At 34.7% G+C, this 22023-nt stretch overlaps 1 protein-coding gene and 1 pseudogene across 1 annotated transcript; both read right to left on the bottom strand.

Moving 5' to 3' along the window:
- Positions 1-6190: 6190 nt before the first annotated feature.
- On the bottom strand, positions 6191-10280 carry LOC114378730 (protein MAIN-LIKE 1-like). The gene is made up of 5 exons (XM_028337363.1): positions 9921-10280; positions 9226-9807; positions 8427-9044; positions 8213-8344; positions 6191-6400 (listed from the first exon to the last, which is right to left on the bottom strand). The coding sequence occupies exons 1-5, from the start codon at positions 10278-10280 to the stop codon at positions 6191-6193; spliced, it is 1902 nt and encodes a 633-aa protein (XP_028193164.1).
- Positions 10281-16575: 6295 nt separating this feature from the next.
- On the bottom strand, positions 16576-19704 carry LOC114378729 (annotated as a pseudogene).
- Between the last annotated feature and the right edge of the window lie 2319 nt (positions 19705-22023).

Genomic DNA, 22023 nt, shown 5'->3' with positions numbered 1-22023 from the left:
ACCGATGTTAATATCACCACATTAACGTCATTTTTTAAAAAAAATCGATGTCAACAAAATTAGTTTATTTACAAAAATGACACCACTCATTCGTTAACATCGATTTTATCAAAAATTGATGTTAAAATAGTGATGTTCAAAGTATTTTTTTTAGTAGTGTTATTTTGTTTTTTGTGTTGGTCATGTTCTGCGTATTTATATGCTACTTTAGGGGGACTTGCATTGTTGGAAATTTTGATTTTTAAGTTGTTTATAGATAAATGATATAAATCTCCATGGTCTTGTAGTCATGAGACTTCTAAACAACCCACCCTATATTTTGAAGTTGTATGGCTTTGAATTCTAAAACCATGTGTTTATTAACGCACTAGATAGTTTTTTTTTGTAAGCCTTAGTTTCAACCAACGATCTTTAAGTATAATTGTACATCAGGTACTTGAGAAATATAAAATCTGACATAATGTGGGTATTTTATGTTTGATCGTTAAACTATTTAATTATCAGATTTTAGAAATATATATATATATATATATATATATATATATATATATATATATATATATAGTGTATATTATTTAATCTGTACCTGTCAATATCCTACCCACTTCACATTTAATGTTGCAAATATTTTATCCTAAGTTTTCAATGTGTGTTTTACTATTTGAATCTCGAAACTTATTTATAGGAACTACATAGCAAGTGGGAGGAATTCGGTTATTTATTTTTTAAAAAATCCATTATTTCCTTAATATTTTTCTTCAGGTTGTTCAAAATCATAATTATTTTTTTTATATAAAAGGGTTCAAATTCTGACAAGGTGGGTCTTTACACTAAAGTCAAGATAAGACTATGATAGCATGCAACTCAAGTACTAGTAGAGCTTTACTCAGGTATAAAAGATGTCAATCAGTCGATTTTGGTCAGATTTAAACCTAAGATGTTTAATCTGACCAAAATAGAACACTGTCATTCAAAATCATAGTCGACTGTGAACATCTTTATGTTAGTCAGACTCAGGCTCGTTGGGTAGTGGTTTAGTAAGGTGGTTTACGGCGGGTTTATATATGACATTGGCATAGAAGATAATGAAGAACGCAACTGTGAACGAGGGAGACCAGTTGATGTCAGAGAAGATGTCGATGATGAACTGACTAGTGGTGTACCAGTTGGTTTTGAAGAAGACATTATTGACGTTTTCGAGAAGGGGACCAAGATTGGCGTTGGTGGTGAATACTTGTATAACATGTTAGTCTTGACGGAGGCTTGGTTGGGTTACAAATGGGAGAACAGTGAAATAAAAAAAAAGGAGAAAGAAAAAAGGTATCATGAAAGTATTCAAGATAAAGAGAAATGCCTTGTCATTTGTTAAGCCTTGGCATAGAGTGCATAATCATATGCTCGTAGCACATGAATGCTATGCAGTATGCAATTAAAAAAATTAAGCTAGTTGTGTTTTGGGTTTTGTCGGGGGCAGACATAAATGGTTTTTTATTTTCAAAACAGCATCCTCCCAAATTATTCGTTTCTAATCGATTTTTTTTAGCTATCGCAATCAGAAGCCCCAATTTGATCGCCTAAAAGCATTATTTTTAAATAAGCTTTCTCGATTTACAGTAAGATCGATTATTTTTGCTCACCCCTAACCCAGGATGTCTTTTTAGTTTTTCCACCTAGGGAATGAGCGATGTTAAAAAATTGGTAGAATGAGAGATGTTATTTTGTAATGCTTTGTTGGGCATTACTAGTACTTCTTTTGGATTGAAATATATATATAAAAACCGATTGATATTAATTAAAATAAGTTAACATTATATTTAACTTTGATAATATTAATAAAAAATTAGTTAATTTCTTTAAATACTTTCTAAATTTTATTCATAGGATAGCTAGAAAAAGAGAAGGTTGTTGAAAATAAAATTCTAATTAAATGAAACGTATTTTAGAAATGATATCATTAAAAAGAAGAAAGTTAATTAAAATTTACTTATATTTTAATCCATCACACATAAATTATTATTATTATTATTATTATTATTATTATTATTATTATTATTATTAACTATAATAGAACTTTTTTAAAGTTATTCTTGGAGTAAGTTGATCTTTTTTTTTTATTATTGGTTATTTTCTGGAGGGAGTACAAGACATGGAAATAATTTTGAATAAAGTAAAATAATATAAGTTGATGATGTTTAGCTTAAGAGTGTTGTTTGCCTTTACTTCTAAATTAGGTTATTGTTCTATGGTGCATGCTAAGTTGTGGGGCATTTTGTTGGGCATCCACATTGCTTGGAGTCAAGGATGCACAAGGTTTGTTGTTGAATCCGATTTGCAGGTAGTTATTAATTTGTTACGCAATGGTTGTGCGAGAACTCACATTTGCTATGGTCTTGTCCATAATATCTTATGGTCCCCTTCAAATAGAGGTAGTTTCTCTTGGTCTCATGCTCATAGGGAAGCTAATCAAGTTGCATATGCATTAGCTAGTTTTGCTCAATCCTTTGAGGATAGGCTTCGTATTTTTGATGTTGTTCCTTCGCTTATTGATCTTGCCGTTATGACTAATGTAACCTTTATTGAATTTCCGTACAATTTTTTTTAGTGGTTATTGGAGGTCTTTCCCTTAATTTCACAAAAAAAAAGGTTTTTGGGTAGATATCAAGAATGCACATAATTAATTTTCACGACAATTCTATCAAAAGACATGGAACACTACTAAAAAACCTTTTTTTACGATGCACATTCTAAGACAGTTCTAAGGAACCGTCTTAGAATGTGACGCAGTGACATTTGTGTAATAAATGCAAATATAACTATGATATCTTTACACAACCGTCTTTGTAGGTAGGACGTGATGACACTTTTGTAAATGGAAGACTTTATTAAAGACGGGTTATAGAAGAAAACTGTCATTGTTAATGAAAAAAAAATAGTTGTCCGTATTTAATTTTGTAAATGTGTTTTGTTTGGTGAATAATATTCATTCCGTGTTTGTTTGCATTGTTAGAGTACTACCTCTGAACATTAACATTCTTGAATTCGAAGATAAAGCTCACAACCTACAAAGTTGTTTATAGTCTGGACAGTGGTTTACATCATTTGCAAGGTTATTTCTATGATACCATCGTGTGCCCTCAGTGAGATTATGGTCATGCCGCCCTGCCGAGGTCAGCCGCACAATCTCAAAGGTGGTTCTCGTGTTGCCCCGACTTCGTGCCTTGCCCTAGCGTCGAAGGTTTGTGTGCCCCTTTTAATTTTTGCCTTTAACTTTGTACCTTCATGGAATGTGCACACATTTTTTACTATTAATATGGCTTGTTTGTTGTAAGTAGTGAACTTAGTTAATGTTTGCAACCAGCTGGTACTGGCCCAAGGTCCTGTATGGTCCACCTTGTTTGTCTCTGCAATGAAATTGGGAAGTGAGTTCAAGACCAATTTATTTATTACATGATTTTTAATTTTGATACTTGGCACCTAGGTAGATCGTTGGTAGGTTTTTACAACTTTGAAAGTTTTCAATGTTCATGTAGTTGTAGAAACTTCATTTGTCTATGCTATAAATAGGACTCTATTTTGATTGATACAATTATTGTCCGAAGTACTGCCTTCCCCAATTCTCGGAGCTTTTGTTCCACATTCGCATGTTGTCAAGAGACATGTAGATTGCAGTCCATGACCTTGGATACACCTGAGTGGTGCATCTAGCAACTGCGTCTCTCAGATTGTAGTGTACTCTACTGTCTTTGTTGTCTACTGCCCGCTACCAAACCTATTATTCATCTCATCAAATCAATATGTTTGTTACACTTATATGGCTAAAATGCAATGCAAACTATATAAGATAAGACATAACCTACAACAAAGAAGGAATAGTTGTCGATGTGCTATGACTGCACATAATCGTCCCCAATTTTGGAACAAAATTTCCATGAATTCATGGAAATTATCCCCCATGATAGAAGTTTGGAGATAGGCATTATTGCCCCCGTTAGGATAGGTAGGAATACTTCCAAAATAGAAAACTCTCGGGATGTTGAAGTAGTCAACTAGTTTCAATGGGGTATCTAGTGCATTGTATGAGACACCATTGACGGCGTACCTCTGCTTGCCATTGATATAAGGACCAGAGTTTGCGAGCATGATGGTTCGACTTGGTTTGATCAATCCACATTGGTATGATCCCTGAGGGTTTGGTCTTTCCATTGATATAAGATCTTTGCACGTACTTATATTAGCAATTTTATAACTTGGAATAATATGAAAATGTCTGATATTCAAGTAACCATGCAATTATTTTAACAACATCCCCGAAAAGTAATAGAATAATAAGGCAACCATTCTCCGGTATCTGTTAAAAATCCTTACCAGAACGTACACAACCTCACAACACAAATTAACAAAGTAACAAAATACACTACTTTTCTGGTTTCTTCTCCCTCAAGTTTCACAAAGCAGTTGATGAAGAAGATCGAAGCCATTGAGAATTATATCCAGCCCCAGTAGCCTCAGTTCAGAGCAGTGTTGTGTTGATCGATGGTGATAGATTGAGGGAGGAGTGTGGGTTGGGGGGAGTGCATGATCCAAATAGAGCAGTCGTTCAAGACGAGTCAAGTCAAGTCATATGTTTACATAAAAGTAAGAAACATACACGACTGAGATGTTGGCATATGGAAGAATAGACCGTCGTTGTTTATTCAAATGTTGGAGACTTTAAAAAAGAAACCAAGTTATTTTCTCTGCGAAAATGTGATTTCAGATGTGTATCTAAGCTTTGTGTTCTAAGGTGGTCGTGGAGGTCAAAAGGACATGGACAAATCCATGGTGGCTTGTGGGTTTTCTAATGTTGTGCAGTGGTGGTTTGTTGCCATTTTGTATTATGCGAGGGAGGAGTTGAGAGTCTCTTGTGTTGAGTAGTGTGAGCCTCTTATGGTGCGTGAGTTAAGAGTGAACCCTCTTTCTGTCTCATGTTGTCCATTTGTGAGAGTGGTTAGTGAGCCATTGAAAAAAAAATAGCGCGGTGAATGGAAAAAACAAAGTGTGGTCTATTGTTTATTGTGTCAGGACCAAAACAAGCAAAAGGAGGATATGCAAATAAAGAGCTCTTGATCTTTACTAAGAAAAGGACAAGCACTAGCAGGCAAATTGATCTAAATGGGTCACTTTTACAAACTAATTACCAAATAGGGTCCCTTCATAAACTATTTATGTAGGGGGTCTGTTTTTACATGCATCCCGCTACTGGCATTGGCGATACAGGGAAGTTCTGCTACTGGCATTTGTGATACAGGGAAGCCGCCACTGGCATTGGCGACATGCTGCTGACGTGGAGGGTGTTTCGCCATTGGCACCGGCGAAACACGTGAAGATAGGATTTAGCCAGCAGCTTTGGCGAAACAACTGCTAGTTTTAGAGGTCAGCGTGCAGGTGAGGGAATATAGGGAGCAGCGCGTTGGTTTCACTGGTCAACTATATACAAAAAATACTAAGAAAACTTTAAATAAATAATTAAAAAACTGTTTGGGCAAACTTCAGATTATTACTTCATTCTAACAAAAAATTATTAATTCAAATAAATAATTTCTAAATGCATTCTAACAAAAAATTATAACTTCAAATAAATAATTTATAAATGCATTGTAACAAATAAATTATTACCTCAAACAAATAATTTCTAAATGAACTTTGAAACTTGAAGAACTGAAGGCTTTTTAACGTACAAATTTTGAAGGCACCACCAAGGTTTTGCTATTTAAAAGGCAACCCATGCATTCAAATAAATAATTTCTAAATGCATTCTAACAAAAAATTATAACTTCAAATAAATAATTTATAAATGTATTGTAACAAATAAATTATGACCTCAGATAAATAATTTCTAAATGAACTTTAAAACTTGAAGAACTGAAGGCTTTCTAACGTACAAATTTTGAAGGCACAATCAAGGTTTTTCTATTTAAAAGGCAACCCATGCATTCAAATAAATAATTTCTAAATGCATTCTAACAAAAAATTATAACTTCAAATAAATAATTTATAAATGTATTGTAACAAATAAATTATTACCTCAGATAGATAATTTCTAGATGAACTTTGAAACGTGAAGAATTGAAGAACTGAAGCTTTTTAACGTATGAAGGCACCACCAAGTTTTGCTATTTAAAGGCAATGCACATTGGTTTAGCCATCCATGCTAACGATACCCTCTGTGCGCAGCTCCCAAGATTCCTTCACCTGCACACCTACACCTCTGAAACCAGCAGCTGTTTCGCCAAAGCTGCTGGCTAAACCCTATCTTCACGTGTTTCGCTAGTGCCAATGGCGAAACACCCTCCACGTCAGCAGCATGTGCCAATGCCAGTGGCAGCTTCCCTGTATTGCCAATGCCAATTGCAGGACTTCCCTGTATCGCCAATGCCAGTAGCGGGATGCATGTAAAAACAGACCCCCTACGTAAATAGTTTAAGAAAGGATCCTATTTGGTAATTAGTTTGTAAAAGTGACCCATTTAGGTCAATTTGCCAACACTAGCACAACCTGAATATCCTCATGCAATTTCTCAGTGATTAATATATTTCTTTTTTTTTCTTTTCAAAAATGATGTTTAGACATCCAAAGTACTATTAACGAGAAAGAGATAGGAAAAAAAAATATTGTGTAGGTGATGAAAAAAAAAGTGCAGCAATTTTTGTGTTCTTCAATGCAAAATAAACACTGGTGGTGGATGAGAATATATTTTTTCAACAAATCGCAGGCCCTACCCATGGACGATGATTTTTATAGTTAATTTCTAATCATCTATAGATTGCATGAGTTGAAGGCACATAATAAACTAATAAAGAACGTACAAATAAGGGTATAATAGCAAATGGCAAACATTTGTCCAACAGTGGAATCTTTTTTGCGCCTGTTGTGGGAAAGAAAATTGGGCGCTTCTACGGTAAAGAAGTATTGAAATGGTCCTCCATGGTGAAGTATGAAAATATTGTATAAGTGATTAAAATATTGATTTCTTTGTTTTTATATTTTATTTCAAAAATTGAAATTACTATTACACCCCTTTTTAAAATAATGGAAATGACATCTGTGCCCCGTGAATAATGTGGTAGGAGGAAGGGAGGATTTAAAATATTAAAAAAGTATATCTTTGTGGTGGTGGTGGTGTTGTATTTGTGTTGATTTAGGAAGATCTAGAGTGGCAATTTGGTGGGTGAGGGTGTGTTTGTGACTGGAAGGTACTTTTTGTGGGCAGCTCTGTTATTTGTAGGTCAAAGAAGGTAAGAGTGTTGCTAGGTGCACCCAGCATTATTGCTGGTGCACCCAACATTCTAAAAAAATGGCAAAATTTCCCTTGTTTGGTTTTCCTCTTACGGATCAAGTTGATCCGTAAGAGACTTACGGATCAACTTGATCCGTAAGTGACTTCCGAATCAACTTGATCCGTAAGAGGAAAAATAATTAAAATATACTTTAAAGATACAACATATTTATTTATAATATAATTAAATATATTTATTCATTTTATTAATTATAATATATTTATAAATATTTATTTATTATAAATAATTAATTTTTTAATATATTTTTTTAGAATAAATTTGTTTAGAAGATGATATTAAAAAACTTACCCAGTCCCATTATAATTATTATTAAAGGTTATTTTATACATATTAATAAAAATCAATAAATACATAAAAGATAATATTATAAAGAATTAATCATATCATTAATATTATAAAGAATATAAAAAAAATAATTAGTATTATATTAAAAATTAAAATACTAACTACTTTATAATACATTTTTTACATGATCATTAGTATAAGTGGGAAAATAGTAATTATAAGAGAATTTAAAAATATTAGTACGTTATATAAAATAAGGATCTTAGATAACGAATGATGTCCATTTTTTGTTTAATTTTTTTTTACACCCTTTTCAACTTCTTTATTTCAATTATATTTAAAGTTATATTTCAAATTATTTTTTATTAGTTGGTAAACTAAGTTAACTAGACCATTTTAATAACACGCGTGTATATAGACACAAATGGAAATAAATAAAACTAACATTACTAATGAAAATAAATAAAACCAACAATACTCATGAAATGAGTTCATGTACAATATCTGTATATACATGGAATATCAATATAAAATATGCACATAAACTACGCCTAATCCGTGCGCCGCCTGCGTCTAGACCTAACATATACAAGATGGTCCTGTGTCACACTCCTGGCCAACCTGAGGCATTCTTCGATCACCTCATGTGTCGATGAGCCAGGCGTGACCACCCCTAGACTCAGATGGCGCTCCAACCTCTCAGCAATGTCATCACAAACTTCCTGTTACATACAAAACAAACTGATTACACAAATTATTATGTAAATATTGAGGTAAATGATGTAAATTATTAATATTACTTACCGTTGCATGTCTAGGCTCCTTCGCAGATGTCGACGATGCTCCTGGCTCCGGCACGCGAGGGATATCCGTCTGCGGGGCCTGAGGGACGACTCGGGGCTGCGGGGCGTGACCATGATGCAGAGGATCTAATGCGTGGCCTGGTGTCATGAAAGGATGGGAGATGCGGAAGAACCAGTCCATGTAGTCACTAGAACACTGGCCTGGCACAATCCACACCTCACCTGCTGGAACGATATGATCCTCGTAGTGCATCCACCTGTCGTGTATATCATCATACGAGACCCATGAATCGACAGAAGGAGCAGGAATGGTCTGCGTGTAGCCAAACTGCCGCACGACCCTCTCCGATCGGTAATAAACAACAACAGGCCCCCAGCGCAAGAGACCGGAATAACATGATCTGACGTGGAAGTTCCGGACCTCTCGGTGCTCCCCATAAGGGATCCAACAGACATCCAGAATCTGGAGTCTGTCCAAGCGCTCCCTGTACGTCAGCGTACGAATGCTCTTCACGGTCTTCTTGGTCGCAATCCACCTACACGCACGCGGAGAATCCTCGTCGTACTCCTGATAAGCAGTGGAGTCCGCGACCGACGGAAAGTGCTCGTAAATCCAGCACTATAGATGTAACATCAAAATTATAAACATTAATAATGAAAGTGTAACAAAATTTAAAGTTGAACATTGTTGAGGCTGAACGAATAAAAAACATATTTGTTACCTGCAGCAGTGTGATGTAACCGCCAAGCTGTCAACTGTGGCTCATAGATGCATCGTTCAGCTGGTCGTACATATGCACCCAAGTAGCCACTCCCCAAGCGTACCTCTCCGTCATACTGAGGTCACGAAGGGCCTCCAAGTAGACAACATGGACATTGGTTGCACTCTTGTTAGCGAACAGAGTGCAACCCAGAAGGTGAAGAAGATATGTGCGAGCCGCAACTGTCCAATGACCTGCCTGGCATCGACACTCATATATATCATGTACCCATTGCAGGCGTACGTACGGTCCGTGACACTGGGCTGTCTCAGCCCTAGCAGACTCTGGAGAGACCATCAACAAGTCCACCAGCATCTGAACCGCATCGTCCACATGCAAGGGCTCAAAAGCGTGTAAGTCGCCAATCACGGGAAGATGGAGAAGCGAGGAGACGTCGTCCAACGTGATGGTGAGCTCTCCCACCGAAAGATGGAAACTAGACGTCTCCCGGTGCCACCGCTCCACAAACACGGACAAAAGTCCCTGATCGCCGGTGTCTACCGAACACGCGATCAGAGGACTTAGTCCTGTACCAACAACAAGTTCCTCAATGGCAGGGACATGCCTGCCTAAATTGTGGACCTTCCTCCCATGAGAGGATAGCTTCAATTCAGGACGCTCCTGAATTGAAGTATAAAGGAACGCAAAATTCGTTAAAATAATCATTTAAAGGAAAACTAATTTTAATCATAAAGTATAATTTACAAGTAACTAAAAATAAATAGTATAAATACCTCTCTCGTCCATACGCTGCAAGAAACGTGATTCGCATACAGGGTAAACACGGATGGGTCACTCGGACCACCCGAAAATCCCTTATGCTCGTCCTCAGCAGCCTCTATGCCTGTGTCCGCAGGAATGTCTGCCACAATGTCCTCTGCAGCAGTTGGTGCCTCCATCGGGTCATCCTGAACATCTGGCGCAGGGATGACTGGCTCATCGTGCGTCGCAGTCACAGCGACCCGCTGCCTCTGTGCAGATGCAGTAGGCCGTCGACGCTGCGGAGCATCACCAGAATCATCACGATCTCCTCTGCCCACACCTCTGCCAGTAACCTGACCTAAGGCACGACCTAATCCTCTGGTCCTAACCATGATCTGCAAATGAGTGACGCAAATTCAATCACCGATTTCATTCACTCAAATTTCATTGGTCTAACGCAAATTTCATTGACTGAAAGTCGCGCAAGCTGTCAGGCTTTCAAGAAAGGCATGTCAAGAAAGGCTACACATGTTAGGCTTTTATCGGGTTAGTTTTTATTCAGTACACTATATGATTGAATGGAAATTGGTTATGGATCCGAATATTATTGATATTAGATGAACAAAGCCAAAGAAAGAAGAAATTAATCTTCTTGAAATGGAAGCAACTCCATATTGTTTCTTGATGATCCTTTATTCCCTCTTGATCCTTGGGTTCCTGGCTCATGCTTTGTTCATGATCTTATCCTTAGTCTTTATAAATTGTTTGTTTATTGTATCATTTTTCAGTGAGGTGTGCATGTTTTAATAGGTTTTGTACACTTTTCTGACTCATTGGGGGAATATGCTTCTAATAACGAACAAAATAATTTGAAATCAACATGAGTGACTGGCGAAAAGGCTCTTAGTGGTTTGAAATTAACCGAGAACTAGCTCTTAGGATAGTTGAAGACAATACTTACTATCCTAAGCTCAAAGAATTCTGCAAACCACACAAATGTTATGTTGATGAGCACTATTTTCAGACAATGTTAACAATTAATACTCCTTATCTTTTGGCAAATAGAAGCCTCACTTATGTGGAATGGTCAAGCTTTATGCTTATTCATTTGGTTCAACCTATAATTTTTGGAGCAACTAGATAAAGAATGACCGATCAACATTCAAAACAGAAGACAACTTCTCATAGATTATCCCAATAAAAAAGCAAAATCCCTTTCCTCTCAAAGATATACTAGCACTTCATACATTAACATCTACTCCTTCTTCCTCTTGGATTTGAACAACATATTCAAAAGTATGGTCTTTGTTAATTAACTAGTGATATTGAAGATGAAGATTCCTTATCTAAACAAATTGATAAAAGCAAAAAAAAAAAAAAAGAAAAACTAGCAAGATCTTTTAGCCTATCATAGAGAAGCTATGTAGAATTGAAAGAAAAGATGACTAAGTATACCAATGTCTGGACAACCTTCAATAAGAGAGAAGGAATTATATGTGATGGGATAAAGAAAAGTTTAACTATCCACTAAAAAAGAAAGAATGAGAGTTTAGAAAAGTTTCAACAGTTTGGATGAAATTGCTAGATAGGTGTGACATTATATATTATACTAAAATGTCATAATCTTGGGTGAAATTGCTAGATAGTCTCAACAATTTTAGAATACCACCAAATTTTGTTACATTCCTACAAAATTATGATAGTGATGATTGAATATCACAAGATTTATTTATATCACAAGAATTGTATGGTTTTTCTTTGGCTCTCAAGTGACAAAGGTCATAAGCTTGTTCATGTCCTCATGGGCTTAAGGCACAAGACTTCTCAACTAATTGAACTATAAAAAAAGCATATCTTTGGCACTTGGGTACAGGCCTTACTTGGGAGCAGCCACATTTTTGTTTAAAATATGCTTTTCTATTTTGAAGCCTTTTAATAGCATGGAATTGTCAGAAAATGACAATTTGTGGTGGCTTTAAAAATCTTAAGAGATCAATTACAAATATTTTACAAGATCAACGACACAATTACTATTTTTTTAGTTTAGAGACCTAAATAAAAACTCCTAAATAGTTGAGGGAATTAAATTAACCTTGAATGAACATAAACAGGCAATTTTTCACATGGATATGTAAATAAAAACACCAAAATTCCTAATTAAAATGAAGTTGTGACTTTTACGGATCACCTGACCCGTAAGCATGTTCTGGATCAACTTGATCCAGAAGATTCTTACGGATCAACTTGATCCGTAAGCATCTTCTGGATCAACTTGATCCGGAACATGGTTACGGATCAGGTGATCGGTAAAGTATGCACAACAACTTTCCGTTTACGCCATGGCCGGCAACACTGGAAGCAACAATGCAAGCAATAACAAACAAGAAAAGGGACAATGGAAGCTTACCTCGATGAAGAACAGAAGAGCAGAACCTCGTGGAAGAATGGAAGAAGCGCACTCGAAGGAGGGAGAAGCAGTAGCTCGCGCTGGAGAAGCACAACTACCTCGCGCCGGAGAACGACTTGTGGAAGAATGAGGAAGGAGGAAGAAAGGGCCGCCAGCGGAAGAAAGAAGGAGAAGACGCTCGTAGAAAAGAAAGAAAAAGAAGAGTCTCGCGGGAGGGAAAAAAAGAAGAAGAAGAGGCTTTTTTTAAAAAAAAGAATAATAAGAGCATTTGTGACTTTTCACAATAAGTGCTGGGTGCACTAGCAATAATGCTGGGTGCACCTAGCAGCACTCAGAAGGTAAAGAGCAATTGTGAGGTTGGCGCGAAGATTGTTTTTTTCGTTAGGAGACTAAGTACGATATGTAATTTTTGGATGAGTATGTTGATGTGGTCGACAGCTTAAGACCTTTTTTTTTATGTGGACTTTTTGGTGAGGTATTTGTTATGGGATTTTCCATGGATTTTAGCAAAGTTGATGAATGTTCCTTAACCGAGTCAAGCCAATCTAGCTCCATAACGATGAGGTAATTTTTATTTTTTGTTGAGTGTTGTAATGGATTGTTGTTTGTTATTGGGCATCAATTTAGTTTTGGGTGACAATTATTTATTGTAAATAGGTGTGAATTTTTTATTTTGTTTTTTAAAAGGTTTTGGATGATATTTCTTATGATATGGAAAATGGGGATATGGAAGATGGGAGTGATAGTGAATCTTTTGATGTTGAATTTATTGATGATGATGCATGTTCAATGGAATCATTTGAGGGATGTGAGAGTGATGGGTCAGATAATGTTATCATTATTCATTTTATAAATGACATATATAGTTTGGAGTTGAGTACCATGGTTCCTACTGATGCGAAGAAACTTTAATTTGTAAGTCTTGACATGGCTTACCTATTTTATTATTGGTTTGCTAGAACGAATGGGTTTGGTGCAAGAAAAAACAAGATATTTGTTAGAGGATAATTTTCTGATTCATATTGATATAAGAACATGTGTTCTTAAATATAATAAGGTAATCTAAAAAAAGAAACTCCTAAAATAATGCTCATCATTGTACCCACTTTTAATTTCTATAATTAAGGGTTAATGATTTCTAGTCATAAATACAAAATATGTAGCTAATCAACTATCCTAATAATGGGATTTAAATCCTATCTATAAATGGAAATAAAATATATAGTGAGATTCTGACACTCCCCATCAAGGTGGTGGGTGGATGTTTCCATTCCGAACTTGCTAACAATAGATTGAAATGTAGAGCCACTTAATCCTTTTGTTAGAACATCTGCTAGCTAATTTCCTTTGGATACAAATGGTGTACAAATTATCCCATAATCCAAATTTTCCTTTATGAAGTGTTTGTCTACTTCAACATGCTTGGTCCTATCATGTTGCACTGGATTATGTGCAATGTTTATTGTTGACTTGTTATCACAGTATAGCTTCATAGGTCCATTCCACTCAATCTTTAGGTCATCTAGAATTATTTTCATCCATAGGAGTTCACAAATTCCTAAGGCCATAGCCCAAAATTCTGCTTCTGCACTTGACCTTGCAATAATGTTTTTATTTTTTTGCTCCTCCAAGTTACTAAGTTTCCTCCAAGAAAAGTGCAATATCCGGAGGTGGATCTTCTATCATCTACAGATCCAGCATAGTCAGCATTTGTATAGACCTCCAAAGTCATTTCCTCCCCCTTTTTAAAAATAAAATTCTCTTTCCAAGAGTACCTTTCAAATACTGCAGAATGCGATAAACAACTCTAAGATGATTTTCTTTGGGATTATGCATGAACTGACTTACCACTCCCACTACATAAGCTATGCCTGACCTAGTATGAGATAAATAGATTAGTTTTCCAACTAGTTTTTGATAGGATTCTCTGTCCACGGTTGCATCTTCAACATATATTCACCCAGTTTATGATTTTGCTCAATAGGAGTTTCTACTGGTTTGCATCCCAATTTACCAGATTCAGATAATAAATCCAGCACATATTTATGTTGGGAGATGAAAATACCATGACGAGAATGTGCCACTTCAAGGCCAAGAAAGTATTTTAATTTGCCTAGCTTTTTAATCTCAAACTCTCTTATCAAACACTCCTTTAGGATGTCTATTTCTGCTTGGTGATTCCCTGTTACAATTATATCATCCACATAGACAATTAGTGCAGTAACTCACCCTGAAGTTGAATACTTAATGAACAAAGTGTGATCTCCTTGACTTTGTTTATACCTCATTGCCTTCATCACTATAGCAAACATGCTAAACCAAGCCCTAGGGGAATGTTTCAATCCATAGAGAGCCTTCCTTAGCTTACAAACCTTTCCTTTCTCAAAGTTAAACCCAAGTGGTACCTCCATGTAAATTTCCTCTTCAAGGTTGCCATGTAGGAAAGCATTCTTGACATCAAATTGCTAGAAACTCCATCCATAGTTAGTTGCTATAGATAACAATATTCTAATAGTGTTCATTTTTGCAACAGGAGAAAAAGTCTCAAGGTAGTCAATCTCATACGTTTGAGTATACCTCTTAGCTACTAACCTTGCCTTATACCTTTCTAGTGTCCCATTTGCCTTATATTTAACAGTGAATACCCATTTACAACCAACAAGTTTCTTTTCTTTAGGAAGCTCTACTAACTCCCAAGTTTAATTTTTCTCTAGTGCATCCATTTTAATTTTCATAGCTTCTCTCCACTCTTTGTTATCTAGTGCTTCATTAGCAGTTTTTAGGATAATGATAGTGTTTAAATGAGTAAGAAAACTTCTATGATTGCTGGAAAGTTTATCATAGGACATGAAGAGAGATGATGGATACCTTGGCCTGTGTGTACATGTTCTAACTCCTTTCCTTATTGCAATTAGAAAATCCTCAACATCAATGGGCATATTCTACTCCTCCAAAATAATCCCATCAGTTTCAATGAGTATATTCTACTCTTTCAAGACAGTCTCATTAGTTTTAGTTTTAGGTATTAGTTCAGAATCTGGAACTTGCACAGGTTGGACAATAGGTTTTGCCCTTTGTGTGTAAACTTGTAGTGGACAGGCAACACTTGGAGTTTGTGTTCTGGTTGTCTTTGGACTCAAAGTAGAGGCAAGGGGAGTGTGTATAGAACTAGAAGAAATGTGTATAGGACTTGACTCAAGTATTTTAGATTTTCTTGGGGAGATGAATGAAAGATTCTTGAACAAATCATCCTTATGTTCCATGCATGAGTTCTCCCCTTGAAGATAAGGTTGGGAAAAGAAAGATTCAGCTTCAACAAAAGTGACATCAATAGACACAAAGACCTTTTTTGTGGTAGGATGATAACACTTGTATCCCTTTTGGGTAGGGGAGTAACCAACAAATATGCATTTGATAGCTTGGGGATCAAGTTTTCCTCGACGAGGAGAATGAATGTGAACAAAGGACACACACCCAAAGATTCAAAAGAATTGGTCATGATACCATTCTGATAATCATTAGGAGTTAGAATAATTAATATTATCAGTGGGTACCAACTTGTTGTAAACTTTGTTAATTTTGTTAAGTAAATGAATTATCAAGCCCATGTGAGAATTGACATGAAATGATTGATTAAATAATTAGTTATAAGTTGATTAAATTGAACGTGGAAAATATATATATATATATATATATATATATATATATATATATATATATATATATATATATATTAATTATAGAAAAGTACCTAATAGACGACATTGCTTCATTTATCTTAGACTTCTTTGGCGGAGGAGCTGTATAAAAACATTATTACTTACTAGAGATCGGAGTAATAAGACAATATTATTAAAAAATTATAAAAACATTATTAATTATAAAAAAAAATTGTAACTTGAGTGGTGCATTAGAGAGTAACCCATCCACATCCAATCTCAAGAATTTCATTTATCTTATCTATTCTAGCCTTGATTTATTGAAGGAAAATTCTTATAAGACCTTTTGTAAGATAACAGCTAAAATACTAGTAATAAGATAGCAATCAAAGGCACTTACTTTTTGAATCAGGAGAGAGATTTTTCTCTTTTGTGCATCTTTCAAGTCTTCATCTTTATTCTACGAGGTAGTTTAACAAAAAAAAAAAAAAGAAAGAGTATTAATCAGCGCTGCTCCAGAAATTGGAGAAATATTTATAATGTGAAATTCAGACTCAAGCATCAGATAGTTGTTTCAGTCTCCATTTAGGGGCAGCAACATCTCAGATAACATAATCTAGATTATTTTATAGATTTTTCCTTCACAATGATTCCCCTGAAAAGTGAAGACAATCAATCATTAAGCATCCAAAAGATATTTAGTACACTGCCAAAAGATCCAAGACGAATCTTTGATCTTCAAATTCGTACAAAAATTAACCAATATAGTACAAGTTGACATGAATTGCAGTAACAATTTAAAATAAATTATTACGGTAATAGTTAGTACTCTTCATTTGCTTTAGAGACATATTTCTTATTCCCATCCTCATCCAATAATAAATTATCATATAATTTAAAATTATTTATTTTTATAATATTTACTTTAAAAATCATATCTAAAATATTTTCTATAATATTAGTAAAGTAAAAACCTTTGTATATTTATAGGGCATGAAAACTAATTCCTAAAAAATATGAATAGATTTTTTTATATTGAAATAGTAAGGTTATAACGAAAAAAATGTTTATAACGATCTAATACATATACTTCCATGTGTCATGCTACCTACTTTGTGCCTCTTTTCTAAATCCAATAAAAATGAGCTTTTAATTCTTAGAAATTAAATCAGGCTAAACCATATATAATAGTAAATATTAATGAGCATTACAAGGAAAAATTAGGATCATATCGTGACGCTATTAATTATATATTATATAAAAACACAATATTATTTTGTGCAGCAATAATAAATTAGAGGTAGCAATTATGATTTTGTCATCCTTTACATAGTTTTTTTAGTCATTATTTTATACTTTGATGAAACTTTTTTTTTTGATGAATTAATTTGATGAAATATTAATAAATGTCTTTTTATACATTGAAAAATATATACCATGAAATCCACTGACATATGTACACGAAATCTTGAAAAGAATTAAAGTCTTCTATGAATGATATAACTAAATTATATAAAATCGTTAAGGTAAACATTTGATACCTGAGCCTGCTAGTATGGCTTAGAAGCCTTCCTTGAGAATTCTCTAACTTTGGGACTTCATGCAATAAAGCAAGATTTGAAGGTAAAGACAAATTTATTTTCCTTATGGCTACAATTAGGACTTGTAGAATTGGCATGAAAGGGTTTCCTTCAAAGTCTTCCCCACATAGAAAGCAATGATATTTAGAGCCATAAAAATAGTGAGGATGAGACTAGCAACTCCCCAGTTGACAAAGTCCTGAACATAAACAATCATTGTTGCCCCAAACAGCATTGCAACGAACAGTGTAAAGGTCCACCAGTTGAAGAAAGACATCTTCTTCTTTCGTTCTTCAAAGTGGTCATCATCAAATTGATCACCTCCAAAGCTTTCTAAGCACGGTTTGAATCCTCCAGTTCCCAATGCAATACAGTAAAGGGCAAGGAAGAAAACCACTTCATGAACCTTTCTTGGCTGATGACATCTCTCATTGATGCATGGTTTTAGACTTGGAATGAATTGAGACATGGTCAAGAGGCTTAATCCCTGGTTTGAGAACTAGATATGATGAGAGCTATATATAAACAAGAAATTGAAATTTTCTATCCAGCATGAGATATGTCAAATTGATCAAAGACAGGATATGAAGCGTAAAATCGTTACTAAGTTGCATGTAATAAAGGATTATAAAGTTAAGTTGGTAGTGAATAAAGAAGAAAAAAAGTAAAAAAGCCATAGTTGAAATTTTTTCATAAACAAATTAATATTTGTGGATAAAAAAAGTTGCACGTATACTACTAGAAAAATACAATTTAGCAACCGAAATTAGCGACCGAAAAATTTCAGTCGCTGTTAGCAACCGAATTAGTGACCACAAAGTTAGCGTTGCAATTGGCGACGGAATTTGCGACCGAAATTGATCATGATGTGTAACATGTGTCAGCAACTGAATTAGCGACCGAAATGAGTGGTCGCTAAATACTTATTTCGATTCCTGCATATGTAAAAAAAACAAGAGTACTTTAGCCACTGAAATAGCGACCGAAATGTAGTTGAAGATAGCAACCGAAGCAATTTCGGTGGCTATATGAAGATTATAGCTAGCAACCGAAGCAATTTCGATGGCTATATGATTGCTGATGATATTAAAGTTTTCAGGTTAGCGACCGAATTAGCGACTGAAATAACTTTTTTTTCTTTATAAGTGAAGTAACAAAATTTTTATTTATGATAAATTGTAATAAATATATAATGCACTTAAATATATTTTGTACTAGAAAATATTGAAATTAGTATATTAGTAATATTTTTCAATTAAGAATATAATATTTACATTATTTGATTAAGATAAATAAGCCATACTTATCATTAGTCTTTTAATTTGTGTTTTTTACAAAATAAATATTTAAAAATGATAATATATTCTGAAAATATATGAATATCAAAATTTATAAAATTAAGTAATTCAAAATTAAATATAAGGTATAAGTGTAACACCAATTATTCAATAAGTTTAAATATGACATAAGTAAAATTTATGCATTGATGAAGACCCAATTTGACTTTAGTACAACATGTGCATTGAACAAGGCCCAATAAGTTGCAATGCGTAATATATGCATTTACTAAAATCCCAAATTTACTTTAATTTAAGGCTTAATTGCAAAATATGTCCCCCTATTTTACCTATAATTTCTCCAAATTAGTCCTCCTATTTTTTTTTAATTCACTATTTTAGTCGGTGATTTTAAGTAGGGGTGGGTAAACAGGTTTGGGTCCATAGATCGGATAACAGGGCCTGTGGTTCGCGCAGACGACAAACCATTTTTTTTTATAAAATCCATGGCTATGCAAGATTTTGGGTCCGTCCAGCATAATCCACAAGCTGTGTGGGTTTGGATGACGGGGTTCATGGGTTGACCTACAAACCCACAACTACTAACCAAGGCCAACCCAAACCAAATTAATCCTAAAAGTGTAATCCAAAATTTCTTTTCATTTATGTCAAAAATTTATTTGGTTGTGTTAAAATTTTTGTAATTGAGTATTTGTTAGAGAATCATTAAGATTTTTTTTTTAAAAATATATAATTGAGTGTAATTGACTCTTTTTAAGAGAAAAAACTATATTTATTTTCAAATTTAAGTGTGTCTTTAAAAACTAGTGCTGCGAGGCGGGTGCAGACCAATGTATTAAGTTCTTGTAAGAGTGCGGGATAGACTGGTCCATCTGCTATCAATGTGGGCTTCCTTGACGGTTAATAGGAGGGGGGTTGAAAAGAAGTTTCCTGTTAAAAAAATGTGGTACTTTCCAATCATTCCAAGACTAAAAAGATTATATTCTTCAATGGCCAGTGCATGTCACATGAGATGGCATAGTGAGAATCAAAGGGACCCAAATGTCATGTGTCATCCATCTGATGGTGAAGCGTGGAAGCATTTTGATAGAATGCATCCAGAATTTAATCAGGATCCTAGGAATGTCAGATTGGGATTATGTTCAGATGGGTTTAATCCTTTTGGTCAATTTGGGAAGACTTACTCTTGTTGGCCGATTATCTTAACTCCCTATAATCTTCCTCCTGGCATGTGCATGAAGAGAGAATTTATGTTTTTAACTGTTTTAATTCCAGGTCCATCAGATCCAAGACACAAGATTGATGTGTACTTGCAACCACTTATAGATGACTTATGCACCTTGTGGAATGACGACATCCCAACTTTTGATGTGTCATTGAGGCAGAATTTTTTGATGAAGGCTGCTTTGATGTGGACAATCAATGACTTCCCGGCTTATGGGATGTTGTCAGGTTGGACAACTGCTGGCAGACTTGGTTGTCCCATATGTATGGAACGATCAAAGGCATTCACAACTTCAAATTTTCACAAGGTCTGCTATTTTGATTGTCATCGCCAATTTCTTCCACTTAATCATGCATATAGGAGGAATAAAAAGTCATTCAAGAAGTTTGGAATAGAGCTGCACATTTACCACTCTGTCTTGAGTCACAAGAAGAAAAAGATTTTCCTGGTTATTGTGTTGAACATAATTGGAAGAAACAAAGTATATTTTGGTTGTTGCCATATTGGAAAACACAGCTTCTGCGTCATAACATTGATGTCATGCACACAGAGAGAAATGTGTTTATGAATGTCTTTAACATCGTGATGGACATCAATGGCAAAAGTAAGGATACACACAATGCTCGAATTGATTTAGCAGAAATATGTAATCGAAAGGAACTTGAGTTGGTAGATGTTGGTCATGGAAAATTCTTTAAACCAAAGGCAGCTTATGCAATGACCAAATCCGAGAGACTCGTTGTTCTTAAATGGGTCAAAGAACTAAAGTTACCAGATGGTTATGCCTCTAATTTAGGTCGGTGTGTGAATCTTAACAAAGGAAAAATTCATGGAATGAAAAGTCATGATTGTCATGTTTTCATGCAACGGTTGCTTCCAATTGCATTTGACTCATTACCAAAACCTATTTGGAAGCCACTTGTTGAACTTAGCCAATTTTTCAGAGAACTAACTTCGACAACATTAAATGTTGAACAACTAAGAGTTATGGAAAATAACATACTTGTGTTGTTGTGTAAGTTAGAACAAATATTCCCACCAAGCTTCTTTGATTCAATGGAGCATCTTCCAGTCCATTTACCTTATGAGGCAAGACTTGGTGGTCCATTTCAATATCGTTGGATGTATCCTTTCGAGAGGTATAAAATGAGTAAAGCCTTATACATCATTGTATTATATATATAGTTATTTTTTAAAATAAATACTTATTCATATGAATTTTAGGTTTTTACACTCCCTCAAAAATAAATTCAAGAATAAGGCTAGAGTTGAGGAATCAATTTGTGAAGCATACTTAGTGGAGGAGACATCTACCTTTGCCTCGTTTTACTATCCTGATGAAATTGCAACGAGAAGGACTAGGATGCCTCGAAATGTTGTTGCGGATGAAGGTTCTTCATCTTCTCCTCCTATATAAATTTTCAATTACCAAGGAAGAGTGAGTGGTAAATCCAAAACATATTTTTCAGACCAAGTTGATCTTCATGTTGCTCACTTGTATGTTCTTCAAAATTGTCTAGAGGTTGAGCCATATTTAGAGTAAGATGACATTAATACTTTTATAACTCTAATTAATATTTTAATGATATGTTATGTTGTGCACTTTGTGTAATTTGTTTGCTCCTTTGCAATATTTATGAGAATTTTTTGAGGGAGCTAAATCCCACTACTTCGGATGCTCAACTTAACCAAGACATTTCATCCAACTTTCCTACATGGTTCAAGCAATATGTAGGTTAACACCTTATATATTATTCAAATATATAGTGTTATATATGATGTTAATTGTTAAATTTTTTAGGTTTTAAATCCAGAAAATAATATTCAAGATTCAATATTGGTTAATTTGGCATGGGGACCTAAGAGAAAAGTTGAATCATGGCATATCTACATTATAAATGGATACAAATTTCAAACAATTAGTTGGAATGAAGGCATGAATTCTTCTAATTATGGTGTTCACGTA

This window comes from Glycine soja, chromosome 12 (genome assembly GCF_004193775.1).
Source record: "Glycine soja cultivar W05 chromosome 12, ASM419377v2, whole genome shotgun sequence".
NCBI lineage: Eukaryota > Viridiplantae > Streptophyta > Magnoliopsida > Fabales > Fabaceae > Glycine > Glycine soja.
This window is presented reverse-complemented; position numbering and strand designations above follow the sequence as displayed.

What these genes read in the sequence shown, in the direction of transcription:
- LOC114378730 (XM_028337363.1), bottom strand. Translation starts at nt 10,280, where the DNA reads ATGGTTAGGACCAGAGGATTAGGTCGTGCCTTAGGTCAGGTTACTGGC. An exon ending in CTTGGGGAGTGGCTACTTGG is followed by an intron (nt 9,045 to 9,225) that starts GTGCATATGTAC and finishes TTACATCTATAG; the next exon opens with TGCTGGATTTACGAGCACTT. An exon ending in GTGTGACACAGGACCATCTT is followed by an intron (nt 6,401 to 8,212) that starts GTATATGTTAGG and finishes TTGGCGATACAG; the next exon opens with GGAAGTCCTGCAATTGGCAT.